Source organism: Macaca nemestrina, chromosome 16, assembly GCF_043159975.1.
Source record: "Macaca nemestrina isolate mMacNem1 chromosome 16, mMacNem.hap1, whole genome shotgun sequence".
Taxonomy (NCBI): domain Eukaryota; kingdom Metazoa; phylum Chordata; class Mammalia; order Primates; family Cercopithecidae; genus Macaca; species Macaca nemestrina.
The window spans coordinates 97,864,760-97,883,567 of NC_092140.1; the positions used below are offsets into that span (position 1 = coordinate 97,864,760).

Here is an 18,808-nt window from a genome sequence, read left to right on the forward strand (position 1 = left end):
AATGGAAGGGTGTCATGAGGGAATGAAGTAATTCTCCCAGTTCATGTGGGCTGCCCCATTCATTGTTTTCCTGTCATGAGAGGAAGTGGTTCTGCCCTGTGGGTTGGCTGAGGCTGGGTGGGCTGAGTGGGCATGTAGGGGAGCTGATGCCTGCTGGACCAGTCCACTTTCGATCTCTAGAACTTCACGTTTCCCCTGCATTTTGAACAACTAAGTAGTACTACTAAACCCCCCGTGGACTGAGCTCCGCTTGATCTTACAGTCCTCTGTGAACTCTGCCACAGTACTGATGCAGCCTCACAGGAGTTACTATTTAGATAAGATTGTCCATGGCAAGGAGGTTGGTTGGTTTCTAAAGGAACAATAGTAATACAGGACTGGAGGGAAGGGGACTTTCTCTGGGGAATGGAAAGTGTGGATTTGAGGAACCAAGGAGAGGATGGAGCAAGGACAGTCTTGGCATAATCAGTTTGTACTGCAGATCACTATTTTCTCAGGAAGAATCTAAGATGTTGGAAGGCTACTTTTCTTTATGTGTGCTTGAATACCAAGGAGACCCTCGGGTAGCTGACTGCGTGGCCTGAGTGGGTCTTTGTGCTCATCTGTTCCCCACAAACAGGGCATGGTGGGGGGCTTCTGCTGATCTCCTTCCTGGTACTCTCATGAGCTCTGATCACCTCCTCCATGGGTGTCCAGAGTCCACCTGGTTGTTTCTGGATTGTCTTTTCTTCTTTTTAAAACTAAGATCTATTTCTAAAATGTTGAATGTGTTTGGGTCTTTCCTCTAGGGAGGTTCAGTGCCTGCAGCCTTTGATTACTACAGTTTTGTTTTGAGAGCACACATTCTTTAGATCTTAGATCTCTCTCCCCATTTATCACAAATCGTAGTTTCAAAGGAAGAAGTAACACGGATTGATTATAATAGACAGAGTTGTACCACATACTGTGTTATTCCCCTCTAATGGGGGAAAAAAAAAAAAAACTTAGGTAACATTGGGTTCTTTGTGAACAATCTCATTTTCTTTATAAGCTATCTGTGATAACTACTCAAAATATGTAGAGAAACATTTCTATCTACATTGCATTAATATTGCTGACATCTTACAAAGCAACTTGGCATGTCACTGATATTCAATCTAAATATACTGTCAACCATCTGCTCATCACACAAATATTTATTAGGCACCAACTGTGTGTAAAACACGAAGATAAATACCACTTGTCTTTAGCATTTATATTTGCATTATACAAGATTAAACATAGTTTGTGATTACTTATAGGATCTATATAGGTACCTGTAAAATATCTACTACATCCTCCCAAAGATAGAGAATTGGGAATCAAGGAAGCAAGTCCTATTCTTGGCACAGTCCCTGACTTCTGTGTGATCTTGGCCAGTTCTTTGATCTGTGTTTCTATTTCCCCTTCTGTAAATGGCAATGGCTGTGCTTCCCCTTTCCTATCATACACAGCTATGAATGAGTTAACTTAGAAAATCACTGTAAATTGTATTTTCTTCCTTCAAAAAGGCTTGAAAGTATTTCCCAGTGGCTGCACACTGACGTTTCCCTTCTGTTCCTTATAAACTGTAAGGCAATTTGACCATTAACTCTGAGGATCGGTGACAAATTAATAGAAAATTTCAACTTATGAAAGTAGAATGACTGTCAGAAAAGTCTTAAATGGAGGTACAAACTCTGTGACACAGAACTGACTCCATGTTTATAATGTTAATAAGGGCCCAGTAAGGAAAAAAAAGATGGTGCTGCAGCTCCTCCACCACTGGGGCCAAGCCGTGTTTTCTGCAGTGCCAACCTGGACCACCTTGCCAGCCTCGGTCCGGCCCATACAAATGAAGGCATTCTCATTCTCTGCCCAGTTAGCTCTAAAGCTTTGCCTGCTTTATTTGGTCTTTTGCCAGTGGGTCTCTTCAGGGTGTGAAAAACGTTGGGTTCTCAACTCATGGAAGGTTGAGGGAAAACATTATTCTTTTGACTTTCTTAGATAAAACGGTGGGTTTTCTAAGAAAAATCTATTAGACATACATGGACTCTCAAGGAACTACTTGCAAAACTCTAAAGTAGGTCAGGACTGGAGTCTAAACTAATTACATGCTTTAGAAGTTAACTAGAAAATAATGTTTACCGCCATTCTCAGTGACAGTGTGACGTCCCATGTCTGAAACACTCTTCATGTGCCCTAGCCGTAGAGTACTGTCGGGGATGGGGTGGATGGTGTCAAGAGAAAGCTGACCACTCTAAGAGTAAGGGTGGTTTACTGCCTTCCGTCCGGGGATGGGGGGGTGGGGTGGCCTACAATATCAGAAAAGCAGAGGCATCTAGGAACTCTGAGAAGGGCTTCTGAGAGGAGCTTGCCTAATTGCATTTCTCTATTGTTTACGTCAGCAAATTGGCAAAGAAAGGAGGGCCTGAGTCATTAGGGATGTGTTAGGGATAGATCATTTGGGGGAAACATAGTTTGGCGCATCAGTGGGGTATGTAAAATTAACAGGACAGAAACAAGACAATTGTTAATGGTAGTTAATTAGAAATGTACTCAAAGACCCAAATTTAATTGACTGCCAACATGAATGTCTATTATTTTTATGCTGTAACAGTTTTATGTCCCATATTTTATTTTACATCTACACAATGAAAGTTTTAACAATATAAAGATTGAAAAAGTCAGCATTTCCTGGGGGCAAAATGGAGGTCAGATGTCTGAGGGAAGCTGTAATTTAAGACCTCTTCTTGTAGAAATACGGTCACATACCTCATGTTTAAATATTGATCACATTCTTCCTAAGTACACATACAATTTGTATCCATCCATGTGTCTCAACATACATTCTACACAGTGCGTGCCTGGGTATGCAGCCTCAATTCAGCCACGCTACAGAGAATTTTAATTTACCACAAACAAAACCTTGAATCAAAATGAGTACTTTAAAGAAGACCACTTGACCAAAGACCACTTAAGCAGGACTTTGAGCTTGAACAAACAGCCAAATAAAACTGGCCATCTTATACAGGAGGCTTTCATCACAAGCCAAAAGTGAATGTTCACTTACTAATGAGAAACTTCTTGCATTCTGTTATATAATTACTGGACGAGGAAGTGCATGCTGCTCAATGTGAATGTTCGAACAACAGCCCTGATTAATATTTCAAACAAAGTCCTGAGAACAGAGCATGAGTTCATTTGCCAAAGGCCCCTTTGCCACTTTTCTATGCTTTGTGAGATTTTCCTCCTTTTCCCAGTCTTCTTAGTAATACGGTGAAACTGACGAATAATTGTTTCTAATGAGTTAACTGTCTCCTGTAATTGCTATCAAACATTTCATTATGTGTTTTAAATTAAACCAAAAGGCTGAGTCACAGGAAATCTATGTGGGATGGTTTTTTTGGTTTTTTGTTTTTGAAATGGAGTCTTGCTCTGTCGCCCAGGCTGGAGTGCAGTGGTGCGATCTCGGCTCACTGCAACCTCCACCTCCTGGGTTCAAGTGATTCTCCTGCCTCAGCCTCTCAAGTAGCTGGGATTACAGGCGTGTGCCACGACACCCGGCTAATTTTTTGTATTTTTTAGTAGAGATGGGGTTTCACTGTGTTAGCAAGAATGGTCTCCATCCCCTGACCTCGTGATCCGCCTGCCTTGGCCTCCCAAAGTGCTGGGATTACAGGCGTGAGCCACCGCGCCCAGCCGCTGGATGGTTTTTATAGTGATCTTTTCAGCAAGATTCAATGTAGCTTCTCAGGTTACCAGAAGATAGTGACACACAATTTGGGAAGATTCCTTAAGAAGATTGGCAGAATCTTTCAGATTTTCTTCGGCCAAATTCACAGATTGAATGAGCATTTTTATTATTGAATCTAGAAACTAATGTCCTGACACAAGATCTTTAGGTGATGGATAAGTAGAACAAATCACTTATTAAACATGCGCGTCTGCCTGGGGATCTACATTTTAGTGTATCTTCACTGACTTGGTAGATTTTTTTCTAAAATATGGTATCTAGGTGACTTTAATGTAAAATCAGTGCCCTTTTAGGTGACAGAGCAGAACTTGTTGGATTGAGAAGATGGAAAGGGCGTGATAGATTTAGACTCTGGCCCTGACAGTGCCTTATAATGAACTTCTAATCACTAGCCCTTGTTTCCTCATACTTTCTCTAGAAGCCTCCTAGGACGTTTTGCCACCTTGAATACAATGGTCTACTTCATTATAATAGCTGTGATAGACTTAATCAATAAGTCATTTTTGGTGCCAAAAGCCATGTTCACCCCTTTACACACATTATCTCTAATCTGTACAACAGTTCCACGGAATGGTGATTACTTCCCCTCTTTTCCCATAAGTAAAACTGAGGCTCAGGGAGTCATTTCTCAGGTGTTTTCAGATTATGGTATAAAGAGGGAGGGCTGGGCACAGTGGCTCATGACTATAATCCCAGCGCTTGGGAGGCTGAGGTGAGAGGATCATTTGAGCCCAGGAGTTGCAGACCAGTCTGGGCAACATACAGAGGCCCCATCTCTACAAAAAAAATAAAAATAAAAAAATTAGCTGGGCATGGTGACACGCATCTATGTTTCCAGCTACTCAGGAGGCTGAGACGGGAGGAAGGCTTGAGCCTGGGAGGTCGAGGCTGCAGTGTCATCACTGGACTGCAGCCTGGGAGACAGAGTGAGACCTTGTCTCAAATAAATACATAAATAAAAGATAAGGGGCTAGATACATTGGCCTTCCAGAAGGTTACTTTTCCCTGGTGTCCCATAGGAGTCCTCAGAGGAGATCTCTGTGGATTCCCAGAGGAAAGAGCTGAAGTTGGTAGGGAATAGGTTTGGGAGGGCGCCTGCCTAACCTGAGGGGTTTGCTCTTGTCTGTAGTGAGTTAGAGCTGGCCCGTCTGTTGAGTTAGAGTAGAGCGGAGAATGGGAGAGGAAAGGAGAAAAACGCAAGCAGCAAATCGGTGAATTGGGCTCAAATTTCATGATATCTTCGGGCACCAGTGGTGACCTACAGCTGGTTTGGGCCCCACATCTGCAGGTGGGAGTAGGAACTGGAGGATAAACTCCACTGGGATGAGCAGTGCCTCCAGCCTCAGGAGGGAGGCAAGTCTAACTCACAGTTAATGTGCCTGCTTATTGTGGCACTTTCCCCTGTTTGTATTGTCCTTTTCTGTGACTTTCGCACCATCCAGTGGTATTTGATCTCTTGCAGGGCAGGGAAGCCCCATTCTCTCATTTATTGTTCGGAATTAATGTTCTGGATTAGGATTCAGCAAGCGCTCAGCCCTCAGTGGGCCTCACAAAGCTCATGGCTATTTAGGCAGGAGAGCAATTAAAGGCAATGAAAAGGAGGGGTCAAAAGAAAATGAAGGAGAAAACATGAGGGTTTACAGTTGATGAGGGAATGAAATGGGGACATGGAGGCTGCTAATTTCAGCCTCGGCATGCCTTGACCTAGTCACTGCAAATGATTAATTCACTCAGAATTGAAGAATTTGAGCCAGGCACAGTGGCGTGCTCTTATAATCCCAGCTATGCGGGAGGACTGCTTGAACCCAAGAGTCCTGGGCAACATAGCAAGACCCCCATCTCAAAAGAAAAAAAAGAAATTAAGGAATGTTAAAGATTTAATTTTTAAAAAGAGATTGTTTTATAGGTGAGAAATTGTGGCTCAAAGATAAATAGTTATCTCATTTCACAGCTAGTTAATGGCAAGCTTGGGACTAGATGCATTTCTCTGATTCCTGTTTACTATTATTTCCACCATAACACTGTATGGAGTCTCCATGGGAGGTGCTTATAATCTGGCCAAACGAGTCAACCATGAGTGGTAGATGGTGAGTGCTGCAGTTTAGAGGCAGCACCAAGGAGGAGGTGGGATCTGGGCCCTAAAGAGGATGGGTAGGTCTTGGAAAGTTAAATGGAAGGGGAGAGGGACAAAGTTGTGATGCAGTGACACAGGCATAGAAACAGGTTGGAAAGTTGAAAAGAACTTGCCAGAGATTAATGTGATTGGTTCATCAGATTTGGGTTGAGAAAAAATAAAAACCAAAATTGGAAAAGTAATTTTGGACCTGATGTGAAACTTTTTCAATGGAGGCTGAATGGTTGAGCCAGGCAGTCACTACCTGGCTAGTGCCTGGATGTTCTGCTATCTATTGGCCAGAAACCTACTTTGTCCCTCCTTCCAGGCTGATGGGCTTCCACAGACTCATTATTGGTGGTCTTCTACCTGTGGCACTCCATCAACCTGCGGTATGCGCACTGTATCTCAGAAACTCTACCCTCCATGCCTGAAAATCAAAGGCTTGGGTTTTCACTCACCCTTTTAAAAAACATTACATGGGTGCATATTATTCAATTTCTAAGGTCTTTAATGTTCCATTTGCCTTGTCATCAGCATTGAAAATTACTTAAGATGATCACTGATTGCTACCTTATTGACAAATCAGCCCTTGTGAGTGTGAAAAAAGTCCTTGAACAAGTAGCGTGAGGAAAACAAAAATTGGTATTTAAAGACCATCTAGATATAATAGAAGATGGTGGCTGACAGAGGCTGTATAGCCTGGGGTTTCTACTTTTATTTTCTTTATAGCTAAGTTATTAAGCATTTACCTATGGGATGTTAAGTGCTGGATATGTGTTTTATATGCATCATCTCATTGAATTATCACAGAACTTCTCTAAGACAAATACTAGAATTATTACCATTTTCCAGATCAGGTAGAGAGTTTGAGTATCTTATTAGGACACTAGTCCTGGTTAACATGTCAAAGAGCCTGTAAGTGAGCAGCCTGCCAGCATGACATCAACCAGGCAGTTGAAAGCATATCATTTGTCACTACCAGGATTGGTTGTGTCACAACTACTTAGACATTAAAATGAGTCATTTTTAGTCAAAAGCTCATGATCCTGAAAACCGGTATGGTGACATCAAAAGCTCACAATCCTGAAAACCGGTATGGTGACATCAAGAGATGCAACATAGTTTAGAGTTTAAGGACGTGGGCTCTGTTGCCTGAATCCTGGCTCTGCCACCTACTGGCATCCACTGGCTGTATGATTCTGGGCAAAATAAATCACCTCTCTGAGTCTGGGTTTCCTCATCTACAAATGGAGTTAACAGTACTGACATCATAAGGTTGTTTGAGGAGTTAAATGTGATCATAGATGTGAAGTACTTAGCACAGTGGCTGGCACATTGCAAGTGCTAAGTTTGTTTGCTGAAAAGTACCTGGTACTTCTAGTACTTTTAGGCAGCCCTAGGGCTGCCCACTGCAAAGCCACTTCCCTCTGAAGTGGCATCATATACACACTAATGTTCTGACAAGATGATCCATGCTATTAGGTTAATGTTCTCCCAGGAAATATATTTACATCTTGGGACAGGTCCTCTGACTGTTTATTCCAAAGAAATCAGAATGGGACCAGAAATGGTGGCTGTTTCAGATTATTTAGGAAATCAAAGGAGTTACAGTATCCAAGGAGCTACTCTCGTTGGTGAATTCTCCCTCAGCTATTCAAATGGTCAATCACTCAAGTCTTGTTCAGCCTATAGTAGTATATGGGCTCTTGTCATTTTACTTGCCTGTGCTCAATTGTATTCTGATATTTTTCCATGAATTTGACTTGTCTCTTCAATAAACATATATGTTTCTAAATAACAGAAGGAATTAAATCATCTGCTTCTTGCAGGGGGTGTGATTTTACATCTTACACGAAATAAGAGCGAGCAAATTCTGTTTCAGTTGAATAAAATGGTGCTATTATTATTATTATTTTTGAGACAGAGTTTCGCTCGTTGCCCAGGCTGCAGTGCAATGGCGCAATCTTGGCTCACTGCAACCTCCGCCTCCCGGGTTCAAGCAATTCTCCTGCCTCAGCCTCCCAGGTAGCCGGGATTACAGGCATGTGCCACCACACCCGGTTAATTTTTTTTTTTTTTTTTTCAGTAGAGACAGGGTTTCTCCACGTTGGTCAGGCTGGTCTCAAACTCCCGACCTCAGGTGGTCCACCCGCTTTGGCCTCCCAAAGTGCTGGGATTACAGGTGTGAGCCACCATGCCTGGCAAAAATGGTGGTATTATTGACAAGCCAATATTTTTGCCTATCTTTGAAGATAGGCAAGAAGAGGAGGCCATTGCCAGTCAGTTTCCTATTTGCCATTAGACTTGATGACACTGCTTTGCATGTTAGCATCCTTGCCTGAGTTGAAACTGTCCATGACTATCAGTTTGTCAGGTGCTGACACTGCTGTGCTGAGGTTAGTCAGGGCCCTGGCAGATCCCATGTATCCATTAATATTCATCATTGCGAATGGAGAGGTGCTGATGGTGGTGACATCGTGCTTAGGTCAGGTGTGCATGTGAGGTCATTTGACAGTCACTAGAGCCCCTTTTTCAGCACACTTGAGATAAGTGTAGATGGCAGGGTTGACATCTGATCTGAGGTAGGGTTGACATCTGATGTGAGGTTGGGTCCACATCTCATCTGGCCATTCTTTGGCAGGACCCACTCTTCTCATCAGGGAGTTAACTGAGCAAAAGACAAGTGTTGCTCACCCACTACTTCCCAGGTGATTGGGCCAGGCACCAAAGCTATAATGATGAATAAAACATAGTCCCGGTGTGTATGTAAGTAGCTCTCGATGAAATCAGATAATAAACTGACAACTAACATTAATGATTTGTTTCCTGTGTGCCAGGCACTGTGCTAAGCGTGTTACACATTTAGTATCACCCTAATATTTGCTGATGTCAAACCAATCTTCTTTCAATTCTTTATTTAAATTATTTCCCTTATGTGTGTGTTTTTAGTGCCTATAATAAAACTCGTAAAACATGGTAGCTTGGGGTTGCTTGTTTGAGTTGGTTATGCTAAGAACACATCCATTCCCAAAGAATTTGAGGTAGTTCACAAAAAGGACAATACATAACTAAGCAGCCTTGGTGAAGTGAAAAAATGGGTAAGACCAGTATGGAGGTATGGCCCACAGGCTTTACTTTCCAGTTGTCAAGAGCAAGAAAGAGAAGTGAAACAAACATTTGCAAGATTAACGGGCTCATAAGATACCTTTCAGAGAACTGAGATCCAAGAGAAGTGATTTCTTCTCTCATGTGCTGTGGGACACTAATAGTAGGCAAACTCCCTAACCACACTTCTTCCACAGTGAGTGTCAGGTCTGGTAACTAACATCCCTCAATGTTGGCCAATGCCATAGCGCCAAAGCACAATTTATTAAAAGTGATTTTGTGGGCTGGTGTGATCTAAGGACAAAATTTTAGAATGATACAAGAAATCAACAAGACTGCTAAGTTCTCCGAGCAATCTTCTGTGACTACGATTCTTGTAGTCAGGTTTTTGACATCCAGAGTTACATAACTGGAATGTTATAAAACCATGATTTCAACTCAGGTCTGACTAGCTCTAAAATCTATGTTCCTTATGCTAACCTGTGATTCCCTACCTCCACTCCCAAAAGCTTTCTGGATGTTTCAGTATTGACCACTAAATAAGAAGTAAGTTGTTCTCTTCCTTTTCGTGAGAACAAAATATAATAATAGCTTAAAATATTCTCCACTGAGTAACTGCAGCTACTATTTTAAGCCTCCTTCTTGAATGTGTTAAAGGATATTTTTTGTAGGCGCTCCTAATTTTTTCTTAAAGATTTCTTATTTCTCAAATCACACTTCCTCACCGACTATTCTTTCAGTAAGAAGAAAAGTGAATGAACAAAACAGGTGTCCTCTGTGAGGCCCCTATCTGGGTGTAGCCAAGTAAGCACCCACTCTTTTAGCCTCTCAGTTACCCAGGTGCAGGCCCGTGAGGATCCCCTGGCCCTGGACTGTGTGAAGGAGAGCGGGGAGCTGGGAGGGAGAGAGTGTCTGGCTTGGGAGGGGGCGGGGAGATTGCTGGCACTCACTCTAGAAGCCAGCAGAAGGAGCAAGGAGGAAGGAAAAGCAGAGGCTGGGAAGAAGGGCCATGTTCTGAGTGTGAATGGACCACAGGGCCCTCGAGAGCAGGAAGCAGCGTGAGCCAAGACGCTCACGGAAAAGCTCTTATCTAAACAGAGGTGGCCCAGGACGCTGGATCCCCTCCACCATTGTCCAGGGAGCCGATCCGAAGTCCACAACCCCCGAAACTCTTCTCCACTCCCCCTTCTCCATTGAGGCAAGAAGTAATTTTCAGTATGGGCTCCAAGGCGTCACAAGGTCTCTCACTGCACAAGAAAGTCACTCCTCCAGGATCCCCTCAGCCTGACCCTGTGACCACCCTGAAGGCCCAGGCCCTTTTCCTGGAGCAAGAGGAGCAGGAACCATTCTGTCTAAACACTCCTTCCAATGCTACGCCTTTTTCTGCCAGCATCCGCTCTCCTATATTGTTTCATCTGTTGTAAGAGAACGTGGCTGGCTGCGGTGGCTCTCGCCTGTAATCCCAGCACTTTGGGAGGCCGAGGTGGGTGGATCACTTGAGGTCAGGAGTTCGAGACCAGCCTCAAGACGGCAAAACCCTATCTCTACTAAAAATACCAAAATTAGCCAGACGTGGTGGCACACGCCTGTAATCCCAGCTACTCTGGAGGCTGAGGCAGAAGAATCTCTTGAACCTGGGAGGCGGAGGTTGTAGTGAGCCAGGATGGTACCACTGCACTCCAGCCTGGGGGACACACTGAGACATTGTCTCAAAAAAGAAAGAAAGAGAGAGAGGGAGAGAGGGGGAGAGAGAGAGAGAGAGAGGAGGGGAAAAGATAGTGTTTGCAGATTCTGTTAATCTGATGGCTCAGACACACAATCACTAATGTTTTGACACACACCCACAGTAGCAGAAGAATGTTTACATCAGGCCCTGCTACAGGATGGCCGCCATAATGGAGGCCAGCCCTGGTCGTGCCCTCTGGCAGGGTTCCAGATGAGCTTTTTTTTTTCCTTCCTATTTTTTTAAAAGACATTTTACAGCTTCAATTTGCTTTTCATTACTCCTCTATCCTTTTGTTTCCTAGCTTGAAATGATTCAATATTCTTTACAAACAGATTCTAATCACAGTTAGCACGTGCAGTAAAATCTCATTAAACAGATAAGCAGAGTTCACACAAGTCCTCAGATTTCATCATCCAAAAAAAAAAAAAAAAAAAGGAGAGGGAGATTACTGTCTTGAGACTTCGTAGAACTTTCTAGACCCTTTTTGTTGCCAAATTAAATGTGCTTTCATTATACATTTATATAAACATTCATTCCCAGACAATGGTTCTGTCTCAAATAAGCAACCACTGGGTGTTGGGTACTCAAATCACCACTCACCCACACCCCTGTCCCCGGGGCACTCATTCTAGTATTGGAGTTTATAATAAAACAGGCCAGCTTCATCCCAGAACATGCTCCTTGATCATGCAGACAAAAATAAGTTACCAAGGAGAGAAAAAAATTGTGATAAATATTGGATGGTTTTATTTTGTTGTAAGATTTTTTATTTTTTATTTTTTTTGAGACGGAGTTTCTCTCTTGTTGACCAAGCTAGAATGCAATGGTGCGATCTCGGCTCACCACAAACTCCGCCTCCCAGGTTCAAGCTATTCTCCTGCCTCTGCCTCCCCAGTAGCTGGATTACAGGCCACTATGCCTGGCTAATTTTTGTATTTTTAGTAGAGACAGGGTTTCTCCATGTTGGTCAGGTTGGTCCCGAACTCCCAATCTCAGGTGATCCACCCACCTCAGCCTCCCAAAGTGCTTTACAGGTGTGAGTCACCACGCCTGGCCAGATTTTTTTTTAATGATAAAATGTATCAGCCAGTAGAAGGCAAAGAGTTCCTATAATTTCACCATCAAAGTATGTTTATGACCAAAACAAACTAGAATTTATGCCAAAAATGTAACTATAAAGTAGTCTTCTGCCCCTTTCCCCTGTCCTTGTCCACCAATAGACAGGTACATCTTCTTTCTCCCTCTTAAAAACAAACATTTAATTTTGCTAGTGTCTGACTTTGTGCTGGTTTGAATTTAGAGGCCCCCCCAAGTTTTCCTCTGTAACAGGTGACTCTGAGCCAGACTTTCCCCATGGTGGGAAAGGTTTGGGGAGGTTTCTTGGGATCAGAAGTCACCCTACATGATGGACAGAGCTCTGGGATGGTGAAAAGAGGAGAGTCTAGGTTCTGATCCTAATTCTGCTCCTTTCCCTGTGAACTTGAGCAAAGCATTTGATTTTTCAGAGTCTCAGTTTCCTTATGGATAAAAGGATTTACGAAATAAGGATCATAATACCTGCTTCATAGGGTGACCGTGAGAACTAATTGAGGCAAAATGTGTATTGCTTCTAGCCCAGGCTTTAGTAGCACATAGTAGCAGCTCACAAAACTTGTTTCCCTTCAAGCAGCCAAGAATCAGATATGAGCACAACAGAGATTTGAAATGCCAGCTTAATATCATTTATTGAAAGAGGATCCGGCCGGGCGCGGTGGCTTAAGCCTGTAATCCCAGCACTTTGGGAGGCCGAGACGGGCGGATCACGAGGTCAGGAGATCGAGACCATCCTGGCGAACACGGTGAAACCCCGTCTCTACTAAAAAAAATACAAAAAACTAGCCAGGCGAGGTGGCAGGCGCCTGTAGTCCCAGCTACACAGGAGGCTGAGGCAGGAGAATGGCGTAAACCCGGGAGGCGGAGCTTGCAGTGAGCTGAGATCCGGCCACTGCGCTCCAGCCCCGGCGACAGAGCGAGACTCCGTCTCAAAAAAAAAAAAAAAAAAAAGAAAGAGGATCCTTTTTAAAAACAAATCTGTGTGTCTTAAGACTAAGGCTGTAGAGCAGACCTTCTAGAATCAATGTGGTTATTAAACTGGCAGGAAATCATTTATTAAATGAGAATTTTATACTGGATTGCTACAGGAGTCTTGGGTACCATAACAGGCACTAAACAGATGGACAGTTTCTAGAAAGGCTAAATGAAGTGTTGAACCATCCCACCCAATACTCCAAGAGAATTGATCATTTTCTCACAAGAGAACCACTTCAAAGAAAACCCAAGTACTCACTATCACAGCTAACGCTCACACAGCTGGGCTTTCCCTTCTGATTCCACCAGATGTGACAGTCTATCCCCCTAAGGAAAGAAAGTACTGGCTCTGAGCTTTAAGTAGGGGGAGGGGAGAGGAAGGCAGGAGGAATGAAGAAAATCTAAAAATAAGAATTGTTAAAAACCAGCAATTAAGAAAAAGCACAGGTGAACAAAGGGGTACCTTTGGGTGTGCATTGTGCATTACGTTTCGTGAGTGTTGGATTTGAAAAGGTGAATGGAACCTGTCTTGAATTTAGGAACTGCAGGGTGACAAAGTGAGCTCTCATAGAAACTGTAATATAAACTGTAATTGCAGACTGTGCATGCACTGGTCATTCAACATATTTTGATTGTGTAAGATGAGAGATGTTTAGCAAATTTTGGAAGGAGACTGACCATGTTATGCAAAAGGAGCTAAAAAAAAAAAGACATGGACTCCTCAACGTAGTAATGGTGTTTGTATAGTGAATATTTGAGATGTCTTTTCTTACTATATCCAAGAAGTACTGAAGCATAATAATTTCTTGTCATATGATGGTAGCACATGGATATCATGTTACATATGGTGTTGGGGTCAAGTGCACAGGTTCTGAAATGAGCCAGAACTGAGTACAAATTCTGCCAGCACTCATACTGTCAAGACTGTAGGTTTGACCAGGCACATTGGCTCACACCTGTAATCCCAGTACCTCGGGAGGCTGAGGCAGGCAGATTGCTTGAGCCCAGGAGTTCAAGATCAGCCTGGGCAGCATGGTGAAACTCCATCTCCACTAAAAACACAAAAATTATCCTGGCATGATGGCACACACATGTAGTTCCAGCTACTCGGAAGGCTGAGGTTGGAGGACCAGTTGAGACCAGGAGGTCAAGGCTGCAATGAACCAAGATTGTTCCACCACGCTCCAGCCTGGGTGACAGAAAGGAAAAAAAAAGGAAGAAAGAAAGATTGTAGGTTTGACCTCTGTGTTGGTTTTGCCTTTTTCTGTGGCCCCAGACTGCCTTCATCTGTCTTTGGTCACAGAGAAGCCAAATATTTTTGAGTGTGGTGGGAATAAGGCAAATTCATCACCGTTACAAGAAAATCAGCCCAAAGCATGTAGGTCAGTAGTGTCATCTGCATATATAGAGGGTGGCGGTTTCCCATAATGTGTCAAGAGAAGAAGACTAGTAACTTAGACCAGATGGGGAGTTCCACAGACGGCTCCCACTTGGAATGTAGGAGGCTGACACACCACACATGAGGCCCTACCTCCTTGTGTTGGAAACAGAATTGGCTGCTTTCTTTTAATTTATTTGTATCAATCTCTAGTCCGAAACTAAGTTGTTTCAGGTCCAGAGCAATCAGCAGAGATGACATGGAGTACACTCTTAGCCCATAATTTTTTTTGTTTTTCTTTCAGGGGTTATAAATACCTCCCTGCCATTGTACTTGGCATGCTGTATGCAAATGGAGGTAGGAGTCCTATAGCTCATTAGGAAAGGGACCAAGGCTTGGAGCAAAGAGAGGACAGCGCCGAGCTGAGGCTGATAACAGTGGCCTTGTCCAGAATAGTGCATGGGAGCTTTCTTATCTCGCTTTGGCAGGAGGTGCTGTGGACTTCCTGTGCGAAATCAGGAGTGAACGCTGCTTTCCTCTTGTTGTTCGGCTTCCTCCCCCCTCAAGACAGTTCCCAGCACAGTGATTATCTTTGCATCTTCAAACATGGCACAATCTACTTCCTTAAGAGCTTGATGTATTCTTAAGGCTTAGGCACATTCCCCTCCCCTAAATCTCTTTTCAAGTGCTGTTACATAGTAAGGCTTCTAAATGACATTCTATTTTTATAGCCCCAATTACAAAGAGGGAAAAATAACAGCCCCTAAATTAGAAAATAGCCACAGAATCTGTCCTTTTTATGTAGAAGAGCTAGCAATAAGTCTGGCCTATAGTTTCCATACTAAGGCTTGTGCCCTTAGTAACTGCCCTCAGAGTCATGGGTGTGGGATGGGGGAGGTGTGGGGTGTCAGAGGTCAACAGCCCCAAGTGAACTCAGATAGCAGACTGTGTTTCCCTTGAGAAACATCCAGGCTTGCTTTACTCTAACATATTTCTTTGCATTTCCTAAAGCCCAGGAGTATGAAATTAAGATCTTTGACTAAGGCCTCCCTGATCTTTTTCCTTGCTTTGGGGGAAAAGGAATAAAATCTGAAAACTTATCTTCCAGATGCAAGAGAACTTTAGCTGTTTGATGTCACAATCCCAAGTACATATGCGCATGTCTAATCTAGGTATATACACATGTATATGTGCACATTATATATACTCATGTATATAAGTACTGTACTATGAGTGTTTGAAAGACAGCAAGTCTAACACGAAATTAAGGTGGGGATGTTATAGTCTAGAAAATGGAGAATATGGATAAAGAAAAAATAGGGCAAAGTGACTCTAATATAATGACTTTTAAACTTTGTCATTAAAATGTTTCTAATAAAGGAGAAAGTGTATAATTTCTCTTTGGCTCAGTTTACTTATCAATAAGCATTAAAATGTTCATTTATTTTACCTGATGATTATTATAAGGATGATACTGGGTAAAAACTGCAGAAATTCCTTGAGGAATGGTCACCTTTTATTCATTCTTTTCAAATTTTAAATCTTGTAATCTAACTGTAAAGACATCTTTAAAAACATTTGGGGAAATCTGATACATGGTTTAGGTGCAAACACCACCATGGAATTATTGCTAATGCTCTTAGGTGTAAAAGTAGCGTTGTGGTTATATTGGGAAAATCTGCTCATTTTTTAGAGAGACTCACTGAAGTACATAGGGCTAAAATGACAAGATGTCTGAGATTTGTTTTAAATACATAAATCCTTCATTTGGCCAGGCTAGAAAGTTGAAAAATAAATAAAAAAACACAGAAGAAAAAAAAGAAGGGATAGATGAAGCCAATGTGACAAAATTTTGACAACTATGAAATCTGGGTGACAGGCATATGGGGATATATCACCCTCTTCTCTCTATTTCTCGGTATGTTTGATAATGACAAACAATTAAAACAAGTAGAAACTCTTAGCAAAAACAACATGCCGGTACCTGTGCCTGTCTGCATGTGTGCAAATGTTTATGGGGTGCTGACGGCATGCTCGGGCCCTGCCCTGCTATGGGGACAGAGTGAATACGTTGATTTGTCCCCTGTCCTGTAGCTGTCGGCCCAGCGGGGACTCAGAACCATTAAGTCAGCACTTAAAAGGTGGTGAGTACTCTGCAGGAGGACGTTACAGGGCAAGTACCCCCGCGGATGCGGTAGTTTAACACTCTGGAGTTCCTTCTCAGCCCAAGGACCAGAGAGGAGTAGTAGCAGAACGTTTTTCTGATTACATTCCCTTTTTCTCACTGACTTGCGCCTCCCATTTTCCTCTCACATAAGTCATTCCTGTTCTTGGCTACTTAAGACAAACCACTCATTTTTTTCTGGAAATGAAGCTTGAAAATTTCATTTAGCCTATAATCCCAGGTACAGGCTGACGCGGCAGGATTGCTTGAACCCAGAGGTTCGAAGCTGCAGTGACCTATGATTGTACCACTACACACTCGACTAGGTGACAGAGTGAGACCCTCTCTCTAATAATAATAATAATAATAAAATTCCTCTTGGTTTAAAAAATCTGCAGAATCTGCCCAAGACATGTACAAATTAGAGACCAGCAAGTTTTCTGCTCAAAAAAATTCTAGTCCAGAAAATCAGAATGCAAAATGGTGAAATGTTTAAAACAGAGAGAGAGAATTCATGGACCTCAGAGATAAATAACATCAACGCCTTTATTTTATAATTAAACACTTGAGGCCTGAGAGCTTGAACAGTTCCCCAAAACTCGAGCAGAGATAGACTGAATTCAATAACTGTTTCATGATGTTTATTTCCATATGCACTTAATTAGCCCTGGAAAAAATTAGCCATCCAACTGCATATTCTGATTAAAAGTCAGCTTTTTATAGATATAAAATGGTATGATTTCCTTGACGTTTTTATTCATTAACATAACTTCATTTTTCCCGTGTTTGAATGTTACTTCCACTAAAGACTAAAATCTAGCTATTAAATTTTAAAATTTATGCATTTTTACTTAATATTAACATTTAGAACAAGGATATATGGTGACACACTAGTGTGGGGTTTTTTTCAAGTATGAGCCAAATATATTTGCTATTTTTTAAGTTTTGAGGATAAATATAGGAAAAAACCTAAGGAAAAGAAGACTCACACATAAAATTTGTGACTCTGTTATCTGAGGACTTACACCAAGTTTTCATTTCACCTGTCCGCATTGACTGAACCATGCTGTAAAGCCACATTGTGATAACTTTTTTTTTTAAATAGGTATGACTTTTGTTCCAATAATGAAGAGTCCTTTATCCTGGATCCTGACAGCAACATAGGAAACAGAATTGAGAGCATCACTCAGCGCATGGCAATAATAGAAGGAAAGAATAAGGTATTGTTTGTAAAAATGAGCACTGGGATGTTTATTCTACAAATACACTGTCAGCTCCCAATTCTAGGTTTATTGGAACCAGGAGTAATTCAAATGTTCAAACAAAAATTCAGACAGAAGAAAGACAATGTCTGAACTATGTCTTTATGGAGATACATACAGAGACTACTCAAGCTGCCGGTTCCAACATAATGAGTACTCATTCCTAATGGTAGAGATGGCACTGTCCGCTTGAACGTCAAACTGGCCCACACTGGTGGTTCGCAATCCTGGCTGCCTATTAGAATACTCTACCAATTATTACTACATCCAAATCTCCGGAGTGCAGCCTAGGGCTTGTAAAAGTTTCCCAGATGATTACAGCATGTGATGAGGATTGGAATCACTGATGTACATAAAGTGGGATCCCAGTAAGCAAAAGCTAGTACAAGACTTAGAGCTAAAACTGAATGTTTCTATTTTGTGAAATATGTATTTCCCTCTGTCTTTGCAAGATCAAAGCTTAAGTGGGGGGGGATGCGCAAACACACAACCTATCAAGATTCCTTGACCTCATCAGCGCACTGTTCATTTTATACTCCCCTCACCCCCACTGAACCTTGGCAATAGCTAACAAGCCTGTGAGCTAGGAAAGTCTCAGTGGTTCTCAGACCTAGTGGCTTTTTCCTGTTGAATTAGAAAAGAATACACTTAAAAATCTGCTATTGTCTGGCACAGGGATAGTGATTCTTTTTTTCTTTTTTTTTTTTTTTTTGAGATGGAGTCTCACTCTGTCACCCAGGCTGGAGTCCAATGGTATGATCTCGGCTCACTGCAACCTCTGCCTCCTGGGTTCAAGTGATTCTCCTGCTTCAGCCTCCCAAGTAGCTAGGATTATAGGCACCTGCCATCACGCCTGGCTAATTTTTGTATTTTTAGTAGAGACAGGGTTTCACCATGTTGGCCAGGTTGGTCTTGAACTCCTGACCTCAGGTGATCCTCCTGCCTCGACCTCCCAAAGTGCTGGGATTACAGGTGTGAGTCTCCGTGCCCAGCTGTGATTCTTTAAAAAAAGAAAAAACATATCAAGTATCCCCTTGCTGACATGTCTGTTTACACATATATATCTTGATTTGGAGTAGAGACTGTTAATACAGTTTCCACTGCCTGCTTGAGTATGGATATGCTTATGTTATCTATTCAGCCGTACCCTTTGCACTTGAAAATGACAAAGTAGATGGCATCGTTCCTCATGTATGATTTAACAATAACAACAAATAACATCTATAATTTTCATTA

The 18,808-nt window shown here is 42.3% G+C and overlaps 2 protein-coding genes across 6 annotated transcripts in view; one reads left to right on the forward strand and one right to left on the reverse strand.

The window, feature by feature from the left end:
- Positions 1–18,808, reverse strand: part of LOC105490191 (uncharacterized) — a 293,460-nt gene that overhangs the window by 162,728 nt on the left and 111,924 nt on the right. The gene's annotated exons all lie outside the window — the stretch shown is intronic.
- Positions 1–18,808, forward strand: part of LOC105490192 (fms related receptor tyrosine kinase 1) — a 196,491-nt gene that overhangs the window by 72,420 nt on the left and 105,263 nt on the right. For both annotated transcript variants that reach the window (XM_011755594.3, XM_071081506.1), the window contains exon 11: positions 17,416–17,530. In XM_011755594.3, coding sequence (XP_011753896.2) covers positions 17,416–17,530 — 115 coding nt within the window. The remainder of the gene's footprint in view (positions 1–17,415; positions 17,531–18,808) is intronic.